At 58.8% G+C, this 21,097-nt stretch overlaps 1 protein-coding gene across 1 annotated transcript in view; it reads right to left on the bottom strand.

Annotated features, from left to right (window-relative positions):
- Positions 1–17,046, bottom strand: part of BTBD16 (BTB domain containing 16) — a 35,563-nt gene extending 18,517 nt beyond the window's left edge. The window contains exons 1-7 of the mRNA XM_028513873.2: positions 16,994–17,046; positions 13,242–13,321; positions 11,208–11,342; positions 7,869–7,958; positions 6,188–6,302; positions 5,324–5,393; positions 4,048–4,178 (exon numbers count right to left, since the gene is read on the bottom strand). Of these exons, the coding sequence (XP_028369674.1) occupies positions 4,048–4,178; positions 5,324–5,393; positions 6,188–6,302; positions 7,869–7,958; positions 11,208–11,342; positions 13,242–13,321; positions 16,994–17,046 (674 nt within the window). The remainder of the gene's footprint in view (positions 1–4,047; positions 4,179–5,323; positions 5,394–6,187; positions 6,303–7,868; positions 7,959–11,207; positions 11,343–13,241; positions 13,322–16,993) is intronic.
- Between the last annotated feature and the right edge of the window lie 4,051 nt (positions 17,047–21,097).

Below are 21,097 nucleotides of genomic sequence, written 5' to 3'. Positions count from 1 at the left end.
ATGAGAGCGTTTATTCCGAGTTCAGACCTTTGCGAAACAATACGACGCAGTATTTACGCACGCACGTGTGTGCAGTGAGGGTATAACCTCCTGGACTGAGTTCGCACGGGTCCACAACAGCAGAGGGAGGGAGGGAGGGAGGGAGGGAGGAAGGGAGGAGGGGCGGGGCTGGGACATCACTAGGCGACTCCGGCTTTGTTGGTAGTTCTCCATTTTCCAGCTTGCCACACATGTCACCACCCTTTGTCCATTTGGGAGGTGGGTCCCTTTGGGTTTTGTAGTACCCTCCCACCTTTGTAAATTTCTTTTTCCAATAAAAAAAATATGAACGTCAATCTCCTTATTGATCTTGACCATCAGTCAGGTGAAAGGGGGGCCGGAGTGCAGCTCCCCAGTGGGCTGACCGCGGCCACGGGTTTTGAGGCCACTCAGACCTGGACTCCAGTCCCAGCTGCGATGCCGAAGGGCCTCGGGCCGGTCCTTCCTTTCCCATCGTCGCCATCGCACGGGCAAAGCGTGTGTCACACAGCCCCCTCTCTGGGCTGCTGTGGGAGCTGGACCCGGTAACCCACTCAAGGGCCCTGTGTACCACAAGCACTCAATAACTGGGGGGTATTGTTACTAGCCAGAGAAGCAGTAGCTTCAGGAACTCTTACCCTGGGGACGGAGGCCAAGGCGGGCTCCAGACGCTAGTGGACCCGCTGTGGGACAGGCATCCCTGGAGAAGGGCGGCTTCTCCTAGGGAATCCCTGAGCCCTCGAGACTCCTTGCCTCATAGGCAGGAAGCCAGGGAGAGGTGGCCACCCGGAGGGACGTGGCCCCCCCCCCACCCGCCACTGCAGGGCAGCCTTTCGTGGGCAGAGGCCAGATAGGTTCTCTACCCTCTTAGGTCAACAAGGACCTCTGCTTCCAGAAAATCAGGCCTTGGCATTGTTTTGGTCACATTAGAGTGAGAACAGCGTAACCCAGTGGTGACCTCTAGGGTGAACGTTAATCAGAAACCCGAGGGCCAGGAGGTCAGGGAAACGGTGTGTGTGACCCCAGGTCATTTACAAGTTGGAAAGCAACACCCACAGGAAGATGAGGTCAAAGGGACTTCGGAAGGAGCAGGGGAGTGGCCCAGAAGTGGATGCATCAGCTGAGAGATGGGTGCTGCTCCAACAGGGGTGGTGTCCTCTAGTCCAGACACCACGACCACAGCTGGGACGTGGGCCACAGGGTGAGCCATCCCTGCCCTGGGGGAGGGTGGCCTTCCTGCCCAGCCAGTCCGGAGCCACCTGACTTCCCAGGCCGCCCCAGTGCAGGCCGAGTTGGTTGCTGGGAAGCCCTGGCCCCTGTAACAAATGAGGTGACGGTGCGGTGAGCAGGGTGGGGGCCGGGACCCAGGAGCCAGGCAGGAGCCCAGCCTGGCCTGTGATCATTCCCCTTCTTTCACGGACAACAACTCTGCCTCCTGCCCTGGGCTGTGGGGACGGAAAGGGGCACCCCGAAATAGTCAACAAAAATGAACTCCCCCAAAACTTTGTTTTAAATAATGTGCTATCCGTGGAGCCTGAGCCTGGGTAAACTTCTCACACTGTCCCCGGCACCGGGTGTGGCCCAAGCCCCCTCTCCCTGCACCCTCTGCGCCCCCCCTCCCTCCAGCTTTAAAGCAGGTGGCCCCTGGGCATCAACGAGGCGAGGAGAGTTTACTCTGGAAGATGTGAGTCAGGGAGCCGTTGGCCTGGCCACGGCGGGCGCTCAGCCAGCAACGTGCCCTATCCACGCAGCACTGCCCCCTCCCTGTGCCGGGAGTGCCCGGGCGGCCAGTGCAGACGGCCCCTGCAGGGGGGCCGGAGGAGCGGGACCCAGTCTCCCCCCCACCCCCGGCATCAGTCATGCTCCCCAAACTCGAGAGTCCAGACACCCGACACGTCATGTCCTTGATTTCTTTTCCTGCCGGGCACGTATTTTCTGGTGCCTGGACCATCGCTCATGTCCTGGTTGTGGTCAGCCCCGTTTTCCCCCCTTTCTTGGTTCAAGGCTACCAGGGCGGGGCAGCTGAGTCTTTCCAAGGGCAGGGCAGTGTTCCCAAAAGGCCAAGGGGTGCTCTGTTTATCGTCTCCTCGCCCGTTGCATAAGCTCTGCTCCCCTAGGGGGCGGGAGAGTGCCTTCGCGGGGAACGCCGAGGTTGGGGTGGAGGGGGGCAGAGGGGACTGGCCCCAGGGAGTCTGCCCAGCAGCCTGGGGCTGCTCCTGGGACCCCGGGTCCTGACATCTTCAGGGTTCCCTCAACGCCGGAACGCTGTTCTCCCAACCTCGCCCCTCCACGCACTGCAAGCTCCCTGGTGAGTTCGAAGGATGGACTCAATCCACCTCTAACGGCAGAAATCCGGGGGCTTTCTGCCTCGGGAGCACGAGCAAACCCTGGCTTCCCGCTCTGCCACTCGTGTCTCCGGCAGAACTGAGTCCCCACTTTTGAAACCCACCCGAAGGGAATGTAAACTTGGTGTCTTGCCAGCGGGTATCAAAACATCCTTTAACGAGTCCCGGCGTGGCATGGGCGGGCAAGCAAGTGCGGTACATGAACCCTGAGTCGAGCCGCGCCAGAGGAACAAGACGTGCTGGAGAGAACAGTTCCAGGTCGGGGGTGGGGGGCATACCCCAACATCCAGCTTCCCAAAGCTGCTCGCTGCCTTGGGGTGGTGGTTTACAACATTCTTGCTGCTAGAACACGGACTCAGGGGTGTTTAGGGGCAAGGAAGCATGGTGTGTGCTGGGTGGTGCGTCATGCATCGTGCATGGTGTGTCGTGCGTGGTGCGTGGTGCACGCTACTCGCCCTCAGGGGGCTCACGAAGGGATGCGTGGGTGGGCGTACAGGGCAGAAGTTGGACAGGGCTACAGGCGTACAGATATTCTCTGTACTATTCCTGTAACTTTTATTTGTTTGAAATTATTTTCAAATAAAGTATTTTAGGAATACCAACAAAAACAAACAGAAATTCCTTCTAACTGAGTGAGTTCCCTTCTAGGAATTTAATTTACGGCCGCCAGGGTGCTATTTATGTCGTAAAACCGTGGTAATGACCCGAGAGGCTAGGCCCTGGAGGAGGTTCCCGTGAATAGTTGGGGGGGGTGAGGAGCCAGTGGGGCGTGGGGTGGACATTTCAGGTGGGAGGGGCACATTCAAGGAGCTGGGGGGAACAGGTGTTGGGAAGGCCCCCCACGGCTGCTGAGTGGCCTGTGAGATGCCGAGGGGGCACCAGATGGGGAGGGCCAGTGGCTCTTGGCCGGAGACAGGGTCGGAAGGAGGTCAGGAGCAGATGCAAGACCCCGAGGTAAAGGTCCCTGCGGGGTCCAGCTGAGACCCTGGAGGCTTGGCCTCCAGCTGCTGGTACCTGGGAGTGAGGCCCATGGTGACAGGCTGGGTCTAGAAGCAGGACTCACGGCTCATGGGGAGGGAGGGGCAGTGGTGTCCGGAAGTGGCGGCGGCTGGGGGCTGGGGCACCGGGAGTTGGGTTTTAGCCTAAATTGTCAGAGAGGCCGTGCAGGTAGCTAGCTCTCTGGGTCCAGAGCTGCTCAGGAGAGGAGCCAGGTCTGAGGAGAGAAACTGATTTAGGGGACGATCTTTTATTTTCCTGTTTCTGCTTTCCCTGTTTTCCAAGTTTCCCACAATGAATATATGTTAACATTGGCAGGATCAAAAAAAAATTCCTTAGGCAATTGGCATGATGAGTTACCAGGTGGGTAGCGAGATAGTGGGCACCCAGAGGGTGCTTACCCTGCTGAACAGCATGAAGGGAATGCCCTCCCCTCCCCACGCACAGTACCCCACATTTCAGCCCTCCCACTGGCTGGCCAGGAGGGCGAGAAGTTTGGGGCGCAGGCGGTGTGGCCCACGGACGAGGTCCGGCCGGAGTGTGGGTGCTGCCACTGCTGCAGCATCTCCCTTCCCAACTCCAGTCCCGCCCCGCCAGGCACATCTGCAGGCACGCATTACACATGCATGCACACATGTGCATGCACACACACACGCACGCACACACACGCCCCGGAACCAGCTCTGACCTGGGAGACATCAGCACTTTCTGGAGCAGGTTCTTGGGGATTTTCCGGAGGTGGATCTGCCTCCCCATCTGGGGGACCAAGTTCATTTCCAGCCACTTCTCACAGGCCGCCATGAGCGGCTCTTCCTTGTACTGAGAAGGCAAGGAAAGCCGGTAGGTAAAAGAATCCCTGAACTCTCAGCGCCCTCTGCTGGACAGTGATGAGGCTGCACGTGCGCTCCCGGGACTGTCAGGTCCCAGGTGTGCTCAGACTTTCTCTTCAAAATAGGTCAACTGTGAGGTCGGTTCACGATTATCCCTATTTTACTGTTGGAGAGAGAAACGGAGGCTCCGAGATTCCTGCTCTTGCCCGTGGTCACCTGAGTAAGCACAGAGCCGGGTGGAAACCCCGGCGGTCTGACCCCAGGGCTCATCACTGAACTCTTTGGACCCGTCAGTGGCGACGGCCCCCGGGGCCCACCCCAGGTGGAGTGCTGAGGCTCGTCGTGAGTGCATACGTCCCAGAAAGGAACGTCCGGAGAAAGTGGCAGAGGTCTCGGGGGACCAGGGCCCCGGGCAGGGGCCGAGTGCGTGTTGCGTGCGTTGGGGACTCGGGTCCTCCCCCCGCCCAAGAGCACCTGAACGATGCTGACAGACAGGCAGAGGTGCCCCCCACCGCGGGGCTGGCAGATTAGGGAGGGAGCAAAGGACAGGACCACGAGTTATCTTTGACAAAGTGGGCTTTCTCGGCATTCCCAGAGGCAGGGCACCGCACAGGCTGATTGCGTGTGAGCTGAACATTCTGGCTGAATATGCCCGTGTCGGCGGAAGTGGCCTCACGGCGGGAGGCTGGTGTCGGAGGCCCGGGGTTCAGGCTGGTGGCATGGCCGCTGAGACACTGCGTCACCCTGGCCACATTGCCCCCCTCCTGGGCTCTCCGCCTCCTGAGAGGGTCAGGCCACACCCTGTGCTCCCAGTGCCCACTGGGCCCTGGGGGACAAACCTCACCCGCCTCCATCGAGAGTATCCTGGAAGGCCCTGTGCTGTTTTGGTGAGAAAAGGCCATGACCCCCGCCCTCCTACCCCACCAAGATCAAAGCTTTTCTGCTGTTGGGGTGTTTAAATGCCCTTTTCTAAATGAAATGGCCTTTCTAAATTGTTCGCTTGGCGAAAGAAAACATCGGCACCCCTAGTTGGTGACTTCAGGTAGGTGTGTGTCAGAGCGGGGCCTGGTACGTGACCCAGACTCTGGGCGCCCTTGCCCTAGGTGCCACCTGCCCTGCCCGGGCTCTTCTCACCTTGCAGCCAGCCAGGTAGAAGTTAGTGATGTTGCTTGGGCTGAGTCCATCGACCATCATGGCTACGCACCTGCACAGACAGAACCGCTGTTCCCCAGGCTCCCAGGCTGCTCCCAGACCCACCGCCGCCCGCCACCTCGCCGAGGGTCCCGTTCAACCCCAGGGCAGTGGCACAGCCCTTTCCCGGGGAAGGAGCCTCGTTGGAGAGATGTGGACGTCTGGCCAGAGGACCCCCAGGTGGGCCGGCAGGATCTGAAGGCCCAGGGGAAAGGCTGGGTCCCCAATGGGCAGCTGGACGGACGGGCGATTTTGACTCTGATCTTTGACTTTTTCTCTCTCCTGGAATATCTGCCATGACCCTGTGTAACATTTGTAAAAATCATACTATTTACCCGGCAAAAACAAGGCCCTATCGGAAATGAGTGGGAGAAATGAGTCCTAATAGTGATGGAAGAAGTCAACTTGTCTTCGAACAACTGGTTTTTGGGCGTGGAACTACATGGAGAGAGGCTTTTTCCGCCAAAGAGGAGCGCAAGTGACATGGACAAGCATGGCTTGGGTGCTCCTGGGAAGTCACTCTGCACACCTGGAAACTGTCTCCCAGGCATGGAAATCCCCCTGCTTGCATTTCATCCCCGTGAGGCAAGAATCATTCATTAAAATGAGGGTGTTCCTGGGGACACGGCCCAGCTGTGAGCTGATAGTGTCTGACTTGACTCCTTTGCAGACCCAGAGCTGTTCTCTGTGCAAGAAAGCCCAGGCACCCCGGCCCACGGCAGAGGAATGCTCCGTGAAGTGGGTCACCAGGCCCCGCTCCCGTCTGTCCCAGGGCCGGCCCTGCACGCGCCTCCCGCGTCCCCTTACTTTTGAAACAGGCTGCCGAATTGCAGAATGTGAGCGGAGGCCAGCACCCCCAGCACATCCTCCAAGTTCATGTCCACCTGGCTCACGTAGAGGTGCTTCAGTGCCGTGGCGAAGCCTGGGGAGGCAGCATCCGAGAGAGGGCGGTCAGCGTGGGGCTGGGCACCACGTGTCTCTCACTCTCGGGTGCCCTCCCTGCCGGATGCTCTGGTGTCCACTTGCTGGGCAGCCAGAGATGCCCTCGGAGGCAAAGCCCCTGCGCTGACCAGGGCGCAGGGGCCTCCTGGGCTCCCAGCCTCCCCAGAGGGCCCAAGGGTGAAGCGGAAGAAAACAGTCCCCGTGGGAAGGTTGCTCCTGTGAGCTGGTCCCCAGAGTCTGTGCCCCGGGGCGGGGGGGACCTTCCCCTGAGCAGGGGGCCGAGGCCTCGCAGGGAGACGACTGGCCGAACACGTGCAGGGTGCTGTGTGCGTGCGGGGGCAGCCGGGGTCTGCACCGGGAATGACGTGTAACTCGCAGCGGACCTTCCTCGGAGTCTGGGGCCTTCAGAAAGTTCACAGGCTCCGGAGGAGCCCGGCTGATTTGGTACTGGGTGGGCCAAAAAGCCTGTTATATTTTTTTCCAGGCGATGGCTCTATTTGCCCTTAGGTGTCTTTCAATCCATGTGAAACAATGTTGTTAGACTGCACTGTCACAGCTGTCACGCCAGCGTGCATTTAAAAACATCAAAACTGGTGAATTTTTGTGCAGCCACTTTAATATTGAAGATGGAAGAAAATGCACAACATTTCTGGAGTACTGTGCTTTATTATTTCAAGAAAGGTAAAAACACAACCGAAACACAAAAGATTTGTGCTGTGTATGGAGAAGGTGCTGTGACTGACCAAATATGTCAAAAGTGGTTTGCGAAGTTTCTTGGTGCTGTTGACTTTTTGGCCAAGCAATTCTCCACTGTGGGGCTGGCTTATGCTTTGGAGGATGTTTAGCAGCTCCCTTGGCCTCTGCCCACTAGAAGCCAACAGCAGGAGATAGTGGACACACTCAAAGTATCCAAATGAACAAAGTTATTGGTGAGAGTGGAAAGTGTGTCTTTTATTTTACAGAAAAACATCATGGACTTTTTGGCCGACCCCGTAGTCTAGGCACCGGGCTCCTGTGACGAGGGGCAAAGGGACGCGGTGTGGACCGTGCACTCTGAGGACGCCTGGCCTTGGTCAGGGCTCGAGGGACGATGTCCTGATCTGTGACAGCATGTGACACGTCACGTTAACAAGGAGTCTGTTTCTAGTGGTCAGGGTGGGATGGGAAGGGGGTGAGCCAAAGGGAGCCCCTGGGGAGGGGACCTGGCAGGTCAGGAGTCGGTCTGGGAGCTCCCCTGGACCGTGTGGCCCTGAAGGGCACCTACAACTCCCCTGGGCCCGCCGAGGACCCTGCTCCTCGCTCCCTCCTCTGCGTCCCTCAGGCCTCTGTGCCGAGGCCGCGCCCGTCTCTCCGGCAGCATCTGACCTTCTCGCATTTCCCCAGGTTGCCCCGGCCTTCCTCCCCGCCCCCGGCACTGCCCCGCTGTCTGCAAGAAGGGAGCACCGGGCACACGGCGCTTGTTTGCTGCGTGGTGTTGCTGTTGTGCGTTTGCCTTAGAAGTCTGGGAGGGCTGCGTCCTCCGGAACGGAAGACCGGGGCACATTACCGGTTTTGGTGACCTGGGGGTCGTTGATCTTCAGGGAGATGGCCATCTTCTTGACGAGGGCTGTGTTCCTGCTCTTCCTAGAGGGCAGCGCTGGCGAAGGACAAGGGGCGAGGACGCACGGGCGTGACTGTCCAGACCCCGCCTCAGGTGCCCCCGCCCTTTGCACAACCCCCGCCTGGGCAGGTCGCTCGCTGCATTTAGTTTGCTTTCATTTGCTTGTTGGCTGAGTGGGTGCAGGTGTGAAATGGGCGCTTATCTGGGGATAGTTGAAGAGTCACAAGGAGTTGCAAAACTAGGGCAGAGTTCCTGTGCTCCAGTTTCTCCTGGGAGCTGCCCCTATGGGTGTCAGAACTGGGAAAAAAGGCTCACACTTCACTTGAAATGTTTATCCCTAGCCCCTTCCCCTCCCCTTTGCTCGCCTTTCTCCCCCCAGGCCGCTAGCCGTTTGAGGGGGAGGGCAGGGCCTCAGTGCCCTGGGTGCCGCCAGCCCCTGGCTCACACCTGCTTCGAAGCAGGAGCCCCCGACCACCTGCTGAAGGACAGCTGAGGCGTCCACCCAGTGGCTCTGGAAACTTTGTCCCACAGGCCTCCAAACAGACAACCCCATCACTGACGGCTCCCAGGAGGGAGGGAAAGGACCGTGTGATTCAGTGCCAGCCTACCCCATGCACTCGGGGTCATTCTAAAAGGCGAGTGACCAAGTGACCGCATACACCGCTCTCAGGTCCCCGGGGCGGGCCCACACCATTGGCGCAGAGCCCAGGCCCCTGCACTAAGGCCCTCCCACCGGCCTCCTTGCTCCCTGGGCCCCAAACCTGCCCCCTGGAGGTTAGTTCCCCAGAACAGACCTGAGGCTCCCTCCCTGGCCACCCGACCCCATGTTAGGCAGTACCGCATCCACATCCCCCCAGATGGACTTTCTGTGCCCTCTGGACTGGCCACCTGCTGTCCCACCCCGTGCTCTTGAACCACCTGCTGGCTGACTCTGTGAGGCAGGCACAGTGGGTGGCCCCCTTGCCACGCCGTCCCTCAAACCCGGCCCAGCCTCGCACGCCAGCGCTCAGCCAACGCCAGCTGAGCACATGGAACGAATGGCTTCCGCCAGCAGCACCCCTGGCCCAGGGAGCTCAAGGCTGTAGGTGTTGAGAAACAGCACGGGCCAGGAGCCGAAAAGCCTGCCACCCGCTGCAACGACGAGGACCGTGGAAGAAAGGAAAAGGAAAAAAGAGCCATTTTCCTCAGGCAGCAAGGCCGCCCCGCCTTCCCTCACCACGTTCGTGCTGCGCCCTGGCTCAGCCAACTCTTGCTGAGCGCCTACTAAGTGCTGGGCCTGGCTCCTGGCTCCGGGGCCCTCTCCTCTCCTGGGTTTCTGCAGCCCCCCACCCTCAGGCTCCATCTCTCAGTCGCTCCCCTCCAGGGTGGTAAATGAGGTGACACACACTGAGTATCTGACACATAGTAGGCCCTCAGGGGGTGGTGGTTAGTATCTCAGCCTTGTGCTATTTATCACGCTTTGTCATCACCGTGGGTGGCCAAGTTCCTAGCGCAGTGCCTGGCGTGAGTTCGGCGCTCAGCAGCGGGGGAAGGAGGAAGGTGCATCACAGCTGGGCCAGGTACCAGACGTCCCCACCGCTAACCCCAGGCCAGCAACACACACAAGGTCCCCAGGACCCAGGAGCAAAAACCGTGAGATTCGCACGCAACCATCCTGGTGAGATACGTTCTGCTTTCAAAGGCACACAAAGGCTCCCTGAGGGTTGGTTCAGCTGGTTGCAGCATCATCCTATACACCTAAAGGTCACCGGGTCAATTCCCAGTCAGGGCACGGGCCAAGGTTGCGGGTTCATTTCCCAGGCGGGGTGTGTGAGAGGCAACTGATCCATGTTTCTCTCTCACATCGACGTTTCTCTCCCTCTCTCCCCTTCCCTTCCCCTCTCTCTAAAACCCTTGGGTGAGGATTTTAAAAATAATACTAATAAGATAAAGGCACATGAAGGCTATGATGGTCCCCACTGAGAGCCGTGGAGATTTGAGTCCTGGGCCTGGTGCCATGGCTGGTGCCGTGGCTGGTGCCGTGGCTGGTGCCATGGCCAGGAGGCTCAGGGAGGGGAGCCCTGAACAGTAGTGACAGTTCTGGCACTGGGCCCCGTCTCTGCGGCCGCCCCAGCGTCCTCAGTCAGGTCCAGCCTAGAGCAGGGGTCTGGTTAGGGCGGCTGCCTTCGCGGGGCCAGGTCTTGTCTTTTAAGTGAGGCTGTCCCTGACACGTTCAAGATCGCACTGTTAGTGCCTCCATGTTTCCTTCCAAAACCACCTGCTTCTCAATGTGCTCACTGTCTGGGTCTCCATGGCCGTTCACTGGCTGCCTCGCAGGAGCTCTGACTAGGCCCTGGGGACGCGGAAGGAAGGGCTCCATCCCGCTCCTGAAGACTCTGGGGCAAAGGCTTAGAAGGGCAAAGAGGCCCCCGAGTGAGCGCAAGTGTGGGGACTGGCGCAGCCCAAGCAGCTCCCAGGGGGCAGGGAAGGGCTAAGTCTCAAGTCTGTGGCCTGGAGGGTTCCAGCAGGCAGCTGGGGCTCCTGTCCAGGCTCCAGGCAGGCCCGTGACAGGGGGCTCCAGCAGCCTGTCTGGCTCCCGATAACAGGACTGTGCTGTCACACCCTGGAAACGTGATCCCTTCCTGGCTGGCTGCTGGCGGGCACTAGCGGCCCTGACTTTTCTGCGGCACCTTTTTTGCTCACGCATCGTCCTGCAGTGACGCCACCTCGATGGCCCAGAGATGTGGGCAAGGCTGCCGGAAGGGGAGGCTGGGGATTATTAGGATTAACCGAGGAGAAAAAGAAAGACAGAAGTGCCCTAAATACTTTTTGGAACAAGGCGGAGTTAAGAAAAGAGAAGGGAGAGCAAAGGAAAAGTAAAACCCGTGAATACGTGTAAACCTCTGGCCTTAACACTTGGGGCCGAGCAAACCCCAAGCGTCAGAATGATGCCCCCCCACTTCCAGAAAGCCCGTCAGAGCACCCTCCTCGGGGGAGACACTGGAGACCCTGCCCTCGCTGGCGCGGCAGGACTGGGTTTTCAGAGAACAACAGCAGACATTACTGAATGCTCACCACGTACCCGGCATTGCCCCAGACCTTCACAGCGCTAACCACTTCTCGTCTCTACTGCACCACAGCAGGAACCCCCACTCTACAGATGGGGAGACCGAGGTTAGATCCATGATGAGGACACACCGAGAGCCGGGCTCTGACTGCCGCCAGGGCGACCACGGCCCCAGAGCAGCCGGACAGCCCAGGGCCAGGCCAGAGCCCCTCCCTCCGGGCGGCGCAGCCAGGTCGCACCTGGCAGGAGCTGCTCCGTTTCCCTCACGGAGCTCCCTTTCAGGGCCGCCAGGTAGAGCTTGCTCAAGGTCTCGGACTGGAACAGCTGCGGCGGGTGCAGCTCCCATTTGAAGCCCAGGCATTCGAGCGTCACAACTGCGGAGAGAGCACAGCGCTGAGCAAAGCACTCAATCACGCAGCGACCCGGAGAGGCCGCCGCTCCCGCCACGCGCTCCCCTGCCCAGCCACGGCGCCCAGCAGACGAGGGGGCGGTGGCTTCGCTTTCAGGCACCAAGTGGCGCAGTCGACAGTCAGAGCCCTGGGGAGCTCACTGCCTCCCCGGGGGATAGGACAGGCAGGCTCACGAGGTGACACAGGAAGTGATAACCATCCAAGAAGGCAGCCGACCCACAGCTGCGGGACTTCAGAGGGTCAAGGGCTGACCTCCGACGTGGGGAACTGGAAAAGGCTTCATGGGACATGGATGTTGGCTGGGACACTTCTGGGGGCCTCACCGTGCCCTCCCCCCATTACAGTTTCTCAGCCTCGGCTCTGCTCATGTTTGGGGCCAGACAACTCTCTGTGGTGGGGCTGTCCTGGGCACTGAAGGATGCTTAGCAGCACCCCCAGACTCTACCCACCGGGTGCCACTGGGGTGACAACGAAAAACGTCCCCAGATATTGCCTCATGTCCCTGGGTGACAAAAATTGGCTCCCAGTGTCCTGTGGAAAACTACGGAGAGTAAGCTGTTGGTGGCTAATTATGACTCACCTGAAAGGCAACAGCCAAGGGCCTGCAGTACAGTAAAAGCCCCGTCACCAGGGGGCAGGGCTCACACGGCCTCACTTTCCTCAAGGGAACGGGGACCCTCAGAAAGGCAGGTCACAGACCGTAAGGGGGAGTCTCCCCCGTGGACAGTGCAGACGATTAAAGGGGTAGAGACTTTGACAGGGCAGGTGGAGGGTGCAAGGACGCCCGGCCAGGTGAGGCACGAGAAGCTGTAGGTAGGAGGGCTCAGCAGGACGGACCTGTTAGCGCAGAGATGCAGACAGCGGGTGGTGCTCAGAGGGACCCCCCAAAACCCTAAATCTCCACACCGGACAGGACCGGAGAGCCACTAGCCCCACTGACTTATTTCTTGGCCTCGCCGTGGTTTTGACCGCATGACCCTGGGTACCTGTTTCATCTTCGGTTGGCATTATACCTGTTATTCACCAGGTCTTGAGCGTGCTTGAGCACCACGTGAGCGTGTTTGGTGCTGGGGTTTAGAACCTGGGTTTGTGCCTCGAGCCTTGGATCGCTGCAGGGGAAGGTCCCATTTTGCCGGGTGGAAAGAATCCCACCCTGTAGGCGTGCCTCAGGCCGGAGCAGAGTTGCAGGTGAAGGGTGCCCCTTCCCTGGACGTCCATGTCCCCTTTCAGGACGACAAGTGTGTGGCCGTTATCACAGACACGGTCTCAGACTACGTTTCAGGTCCCGGTCAACCGGAGTCCACCAGCGAGACAGACTCAGCCCCTCCCGGGAGGGAGGGGGGCTCTGGCCCCGGCAGCCACACCCTGGGGCAGGGCTTATCTGAAAGAGCTCCTTTAAGGAGCTGACCTGTCCAGGTTTCCTGCGAGGCTCAACAGGCCTTTTCCCCGCTGGACGGACCTAGTCCGGTCCTTGGTTTTAACTCAGGAAAGTCCTCCTGGACAAGTGCAGATGTGACATCACAGTCACGACTGGCCACAACGGGAAAGGACAGAAACGGAAGCCCTCGCTCGCCAGGACCCTGTCCGGCCTTCCGACTCAATGCCTAGTTGTTCCCATCGGCACGTCCGTCTTTCTGGTGACTGCTAGCACGGGAAACTGTGTTTGCCCAGCTCGGCTTCACTCGTCACACATTTGACACATGTGTACGGGCCCTTGGGACATGCTGGACTCTGGGCAGGGGGCAGGAACCAAAACTTAAGGACCAGTGATGTGACCTCTGGCCTCGTTTCCTTCCATGGGGACCACAGAGTGCCCTGAGGGCCGCACCGTTCTGACCGAGTCCCCTGGTGACGAGGACTCACCTGTGTCCCTGCTGGGGACGGCCTTGTCCTTGTCCTTCAAATTCTCAGAGAGCTTGTTCTGAACTTTCGGAGTGGATAACCTCAGGGAAAAATAGGAACAAAAGATGCCGGTGTTACCACTGGTGTTTTCCTCCAGCTGCCCCCTGGGTCGCTGAGGGGTGAGCGTCCCTGCAGCGGCCACTCGGTCGTCTCTCCGTGTCGTGCCCTTCGGGGGACTTTCCTCAGGTCGCCCGTTGTCACTGGTCAGGTCAACTGCAAACTCTGTCTGCCTGAGACTCGAGGTCTCCTGCTTTGTGTGCGGGCGGGCCTTAGTGGGAGGTATGTGAAGCTCCGTGGGGCTGCCCGAGGAACCCCTGTTTTGAAGAGTGTCTGTCTCTCTGCCAGACAAGGCCTGGCACACAGTAGGTGCTCCATAAGTATCTGCCAGAGTAAGGTGGAGAAGGCCCTGGGCATTCCTTGACATTAACTCACAAACACTTCTGTTGAGGGCAGCGTGCTCCCCTCTATCTCCACGTGTCCAAAACCTGACCGTGGCATCTACCCCAAACCCGCGCCTGCTCCCCCGTGGCAGTTGCCTGTCTCAGGAACCGCCTGCAGCCCCCTCCTGTTTCCCAGACCGGCATGCCAGGGGGGCCCGTGGTCACGTCGGAGCACTGGCCTGGATTTGATAGTATCTTTTGAATTCATCCGCCCCCCTTATTGTCATGACCTTTGTCCAAGCCCCAATCTCCTCCCCCCGCTTCCCTGTAGGCCTCCGGCCCCTAGCGTGCTCCCCTGTGATGCATCCCCCACCCTGCAGCCCCAGGGCCCGTCTGGAAGACCCCTCTGGTCTTGGTTGTCTCCCGCTGAGGTCCTTCAGGGTCTCCCCCTCCCCCACAGTGCTCTTCAGCCTGGCTAAGGAGCTCCTGCTGTCCCTGTGGCCTCCGCCCTTGTTGCTTTGTCTGGAGAGGTGGGGCTCTTGTCCCTCCCCTGCTGCCCACCTGGCACAACCCCCCCCACCCTCCTTCCGCAGCATCCTAGGGTGGCCTTCTTACTCATGCACCCCCCTCCCCGGGCTCTGCCTCCCACACAGACAGAGTTAGCGTTTATTTACTGCTGTCACCCCCACGCAGCCGTCGTATGAGCGCTCAGCGAGGGCCCGTGCGGTGATTGAGTGATTTGCAAACATAAGATGATTTTCCACAAACACTGCATCCAGCCCGCTGAGCAAGGAAATGAAACAAAGTCTGAGTCACATATTCACAGCTCGAAGACAGTCATCCCAGGGAAGCCGACCAGCCAAGTGACACTCGGTGACCACATCTCGTCAGCGTCACCTTCGCTGTGCTGTTCCCAGTGGCCGCAGGAGCCTCGAGGGCCAGGTGTGAGGTGGGGGGTGGGGGTACGGGAACCTGCGTCTGGAGTGAGCTCGGCCACGAGCTGCCCTTTCCCAGGGGAGCGGCGGCTCCCGGTGACTCAGCCTCCGGAAGGCGGTGAGAGCCGGCCCTGTTTACCCAGCAGTGGCGGAGGACCCGGCCCCCGAGCCAGCCCGACGCCCTCACCGGTGCGGGTCACACTTCTGGGAAGAGCTGGCCGAGGTCAGGAGTTCAGACCGTGATCTGGAAATGGAGCAATGGACTTTGGAAGAAACTATGGGGAGATGCCCATGAACTCAGCGGCCCTCACAGACTTCGGTGTCATCGGCGGAGCTGGGGGGTTCCAGACAACAGAAGATGTGACTCTGGCTGGTGTCACGGCTGCCCACCCAGATATACCAGGTCTGAGGGCAGGGGTCATTTTAGGGGCGATGGGACAGTTAGTGGACTAGATGACACCTGTGACAGGTCCTGCCCGCTGCCTGAACGTGCTGTTGGGCTGGGGGCTCGCTCCGCCCAGCCACGACCTGCGGTGGGAAACAAGACGGGAAATGGGAAACTCCATGTGTTGCCTCCAGACTGCCCTCAGCAAACCATCCCCGGGGGCGTCGGGCTTGGTACCTGCGAAACTGCACTTTGACCTCCTGACCCTGGACTTGGAGTTGGGCCGTGTGAGTTTGCTTTGGCCAGTGGGAAGTGAGGGATGTGCCATGGCGGCCGGTCTTGCCCTACTGCCCTCTGCCATTGCCAGGACAAGTTCACGTCCAGGCTAGCCCACTAGGACAGGGATGAGGGGCTCCTGGCCCAGAGCCTGAACGGCCCGCCGTGCTGGGCCTGGGTCAGCTGACCACTAGACATGAGGGACTGGCCTACTCGGGGTGCCCTCGAAAGTCAGCCTCCAGTGTCACCGAGCAGAGAGGCAGGTGTGTCATGTGGCAGGCCAGGTGCTTTGATCTGGGGACGGTGCTGAGAGGCAAAGTGAAATTTGGGGCTGTTGGCTGGCACCCCAGGAAGATACCACCAGGGCCAATGACTAAACCCACCCACCGCTCAGGCCAGAAAGGTAGCAGCTGTGTGTACTGAGCATCTGCTCTTTCCTGGGAACAGCACTGAACATTTTCAACGTACTGTCCCATTTAACCGTCTCCAAGAGAGATGCCGTTATCACCACTTCACAGATGACAGAACTGAGGCTCAGAGAGGTTAAGCCACTGGCTAGAGGTCACAGAGCTGGTTGATGGAGGACAAGGAATTCTAACGCTGTCCAACAGACTGCTTTTACGAGTCCTAAAGCCCAGCACAGTGGCCATCGTCCTCAGGTGCCGCGCCTCTCAGGCCGCCCCCCGCCAGCTTAGCTCGGGGATCCCACAGACCGTGTCCTGGAGAACTCCGCTCCTGCTGCCCCGCCAGCCTCGCCAGTTTGCCTACACTCCCAGGCCCAGCCCATGCCTGCTCTCCAGCCCGGCCTGGTGCAAAGGAGCACAATGAGCTTTGGCAGAACCCTAAGGCATTTTCAAGGCTATAATCAAACAAAACACAAGATAAATTCAAGGTAGTTGAAGGCTAGCAACAGTCAGTGCAAAACCAGCAACTCTCAATAGGACTCAGTTTTTGTAAGGTGGGGTCAGCAGAGAATTAAAAAAAAAAAGCAGGCGGATGTTGATTTGTTCAAACGTGTGTACGAGCGTCACCTGCGGGGCGGGGCGGGGGGCACGGCAGCAGGACTGGCCAGCGGGCGCACAAAGGGAGGATTCGGTGCTTGCTCGGCCGACACGGGGGGCAAGCAGCTCTCCGGTGATGGTGCTGCCCGGGGCCCCGGCCACGAACAGGCAGGTCTGGCCATGTGCTCGGGTGGCAGGCGCTGCCAGCCCGGGAGGGCAGTGGGCCGAGGCAGGTCTAAAGCACCAGGGAAGCGCAGTGTCCCTTCTGCAATGGGGTCCAGCTCTGTGTCCCCAGGAGAGGCGACACAGAACTCGCAACACGAAGAAGCGATGCTGTCTAACTCTACGCTCAGAATCCCTGGGGAGTGGGCGGGGCAGGGGAAGCCTCCCCTGGGAAGCCCACCATCAACTGGGCAGAGATGCAGACTTGTGGGAGGGTTCAGGCTCAGGGTCAGGACGAGCTAGGTTTTGTCCTGTCAACAAATGAGTCACTAAACTTAGAATGATCCTGTTAGGGTCCCAGGTTCCCAATGCAAAGGAAAAGCTAGGAAAGCAGTGGTCAGTCTCTTTGCATGTCCATTGCCACCGCACGCATTCCCAGAGGAAGTGTCACTCGGACCCTGTCCCTCCCTACCGCTGTGCCTCGTGACAGCCCATACGCCCAGCCACGGGCACTGCCCAGAAGTGGGGTTCGTCGCGTCGGGGCGCCCCCTCCTCGGGCCTTCGATCTCCCTACCTGCCCACGTCCTTCAGGGTCTCGTCAGGTTCCGTGCCCGTGGAGCTGCTCATCGGGGAGATGGCCGGCGGGTCCCCGGAGAGGGGCCCCCCGGAGACAGCCCACTGGTCTGTGAGCCAACTGTCTGGCGTTCCAGCAGAGCGCTGTGCTTTTTGGGAAACACAGAGAGAAAATCCTTTCTTAGCCTCACGTAAGCGCCAGACCTTCCAAGTAGTCGAGTAGAAAGAAAGCCAAGACAAGTTTTAAATGCTGGTTAGCGTTCAGCCATGGCCAACATTTCTCCCGAGCCACCTTCTGCAGGCCAATGCATTCAGCAGACAGCCGACTGCAAGCCACAACAAAGTCATTCGGAAGTTGGGTCGAGGCCAGGAGGCGCCCGAGGCGGCCTGTCCCGGGGGGGGGACGGGGGGGGCGGAGGGGGAGGTTGTTTCTCTGCCTGTAGCTCTGAAGAGCCCACCAGCAGGAACACGGTTAGGCTTCCAGAAACTGCTCTCTATGTCGTTACCAAAGTAGGGAGAGCCTGTGTGGCAGCTGGTTTTGTTTTTGATTTGCGGTACAATACACAAAGCATCCAATTCACCCTTTTGTCCATTTTCCAGTGTGAATTGAGCGTCATGTAGTACATGACAGCGCTGCACGGCCATCACCACGATCCAGTTCAGAACATTTTCATGGCCCCAGAAGGAAGCCTCGTCTGCCAACTCCCCCCGCCCAGCCCCTGGGAACGGCTCATCGGCCCTGCCTCCGTGGGTTTGCTGTTCTGGGTGTTTTATGTAAACGCTGTCTTACGGTGTGCGGGCTTTTACATGTGGCTTCTTTCACTTAGCAACAATGTTTTCCTGTTTCATGCATGCTGTAGCGTGGGTCGAAATTTCTTCCCTTTTTATGGCAGAATAATATTCCACCGTGCGGGTGGGCCACCTGTTCCCTAGCCTTTCGCCGGAGGTGGACACTCGGGCTCTCTCCAGCGTTTGGCTACCGTGTGCAATGCTGCTCTGGGCTTTTGTGTCCATGTTTCTGCTTGCACACCTGCCCGCAATTCCTCCGTGCACGCACCCAGGAGCGGAACAGCGGGGTCCCTGGGCAGGGGCTTCTACTTATAGACACTTTTGTCAGCCGCTTCCTTTAGGGAGCAGAAGAGTACGTGGCGTGGATGTAGGCCTCAGACGCGGGGGCCCAAGGAAACCTGGCCGGAAAAAGTGCACGGGGTGGGGGGACCCACAGGAATGGGTGCGACTGGTCCCAAGCCACCACAGGTGCCGGCAGCAGGGTAGGCAGAGCAGGTGCCACGAAAGGGAAAATCTGAGTTCGAATCTCATCATTGCACCTGACTGACAGGCGGTGTGACACTGGGCGAGCCATTTAACCTCCTGAGCCCCCGGGTCCTCACATGTCAAATGGGAATGATGACCATGATCATGAGGATGAGGATGACGAAGGTGCTGGCGGCGATGTGAAAACGATAAAATAAAATTAAATTCAGGAACTACGCCTTAGTGCTATGCCTGGGATGCGGTGGGTGGTTGAAAACCGTGGAGTCCGGACCTCGATAGAGTGGGAGGTGTGAACAACGACACTGGCACCCTGACACCCTCTTCCCCGCAAGCGGGACCCACCACCCCTCATGGGCACGGGGAGACACGCGTGTAACCAGGACCTTCGGCTCCTCACCGGTCCTGCCTCCGGGGCAGCTGAGCTATTGGGCTGGCCAAAAAGTTCGTTTGTTTTTTTCCGTACGATGGCTCTAGTAGTGCTTAGTTGTCTTTAACTTCATTCCAAACAATTGTGTTAGCTTGTATTGTGACAGCTGTCATATCAGTGTGCATTTAAAAAAAAACTTACCAAAATTGCTGACTTTTTGTGTAGCCATTTTAATATGGAAGATGAAAGAGAATAGGCAACATTTTTTGGAGCATTCTGCGTTATTATTTCAAGGAAGGTAAAAACGCAACGAAATGCAAAGAAAAAAAGATTTGTGCAGTGTGTGGAGGAGGTGCTGTGACAGATTGAACGTGTCAGAAGTGGCTTGTGAAGCTTCGTGCTGGAGATTTCTCGTGGATGATAACGCTCCATGGTTGGGCAGACCAATTGAAGTTGATAGTGATCAAATCGAGGCATTAATTGAGAACAGTCAATGTTATGCCCTGTGGGAGGCAGCCGACATCCTCAAAATATCCAAATCAATCGAGTTACTGGTGAAAATGAAAAATGTGTCTTATTTTACAGAAAAAAAACCCATATGGACTTTTTGGCCAACCCAATACTTCCTCGATTCGACATTCTCGGGGCCAATAGTGGGGATCACCCGGAGGTGGGTTGGGGGTGGTGGGGCGGAGAAGCATGTGGAAAGCAAAGAGGGAAAGTTTACGTTTTCCCAAAACTTCCAAAGGGTCTCTTCAGGTTGTTACAGAGGAAACTGGCCCAAAGAATCTATATTCGTCCATAAAAGTAACAGTGAGTAAAGCCTCGAGGGGTGGTCATTATTTATCAAACCGAGAGAACATCTAGTTTTTTAAAAGGGCACCAGTAGGCTGAGAGCCCTCTGCTACGGTTCAGGGGAGGGGGCTCCGATGACGCTTGTCCTCACCCTCCCCCCGGGGATGGGGACCCGAAGATGGCCGTAAGCAGGCCGACCACGTGATGTGCTACTTGCACAGGCCCCAGACACTCTGCCTCCCAGCCGGGACCCCCGAAGCCCCTCCCCGCCAGGTCCCAACAGCACCAGCCTGGAAGCAAAGTCTTCTCAGGCCGACCAAGACAGCCAGCCACACTTACCAGGCCTCCTCGCCCTCCCTGTGAGCCTTCACAGGAGAAGCCGGGCCGGCAGAGGCGCTCTCATTGCATTTGTCCCCAAGTTACAGGTCGCTGGGGCCCGTGCCCCTTCTGGGGCCGAGTCTTCAGCGCGCTCGTGACATCTGGGGCTCACGGGTTCCCTTTCTGGGCCAGGGTGCGTTGGCAGAGGGGCTTGTCTTTGGTTTCCTGGGGTGGCTGTGGGCGCCGTGGCAACGTCAGGGAAGGTTCCGAGCATTTCCTGTTCCAGGCCTGCTTTCAGGGGGGCTGGGGGGCTGGGGGCTGGGAACTGGGCAGCAGAGACAACCACGGGGGCGCCAGGCACTTCCTCCTCAGCCTCTCTCCTTAGGGGAGCGGCGTCGCCCCTGCCCTGTTTCCTGCCTTGCCAAGTGCCCTTATAGCAGTTGGGGTGACGTGGAAGATTCTGGAACACGGCCACAGTGAGAGCCGGCCCCCTAATCCTCAGGCCCCCTCTGTGATATGAGAAGCTTGACCTGGAACAGCGATTTTCAGCCTTTTTCATCCCACAGCACGCATAATTACTCAAATTCTGCGGCGCACTGAAAAGCAGATGATACATTTTGCCAATCCGACTGTCTAAGGGAAAAGAGGTCAGTGCCCCTGACTGACTGAATAGTCAGGTGTTGTGAGTTTTAAAAATTCTTGCGGCGCCCCGGCTGAAAATCGCTGGACTCAGAGGCCCTCAGGCCCCTCCCAGCCTCAGCGTTCTGGGCGCTCTGTTTCTGCCTCTGGGGTCCAGCAGTGGTCTGATGGAAACATTTACATAAAAACTGGAGAGATTCCCACTGTGGAAAGCGATGCCTGCCGATTGATTGTGTCGCTAGACGGGTTTCAATCTGCTGTCTCCGGGAACTGAGAACCGCCTCAGAGTCAGGGACAAGACCCAGAGCCTCCCCTCTGGGCACCGGGCGGAATTTGCAGCGTCCCCAGCAGCTGGGTCTGCAAAGCCGGGACCCTGGGCTGGGGGGGAGACGAGGGGGCCGCATCTATTACTCCTGGGGAACTCGGTCCAGGGGCACCCGGGGTCCCCCACCCAGGGCTCCCTGCAATCCCAGCCACAGTAACAGGAGCCAGGGGTCGGGGCAGCTCCCTCCAGGCCCTTCCCGTGCGGCCTCCCCCGCAAGTTGCACAGTGAAACAGCTGCTGTGCCCACCTGCAGTCACCTCCTGGAAACGGAAACCCTCTACCACTGGGGCCCCCTCGGCCCCTCGGATCTGGGGTTCTACCCTCCTGACACCCGAGTTCTGCTTTGCAGAGCAGGCGGTGGCCGTGGGGTGTCCCCACGGGGCCCAG

Source organism: Phyllostomus discolor, chromosome 5 (genome assembly GCF_004126475.2).
Source record: "Phyllostomus discolor isolate MPI-MPIP mPhyDis1 chromosome 5, mPhyDis1.pri.v3, whole genome shotgun sequence".
In the NCBI taxonomy this organism is placed as follows: domain Eukaryota; kingdom Metazoa; phylum Chordata; class Mammalia; order Chiroptera; family Phyllostomidae; genus Phyllostomus; species Phyllostomus discolor.
This window is presented reverse-complemented; position numbering and strand designations above follow the sequence as displayed.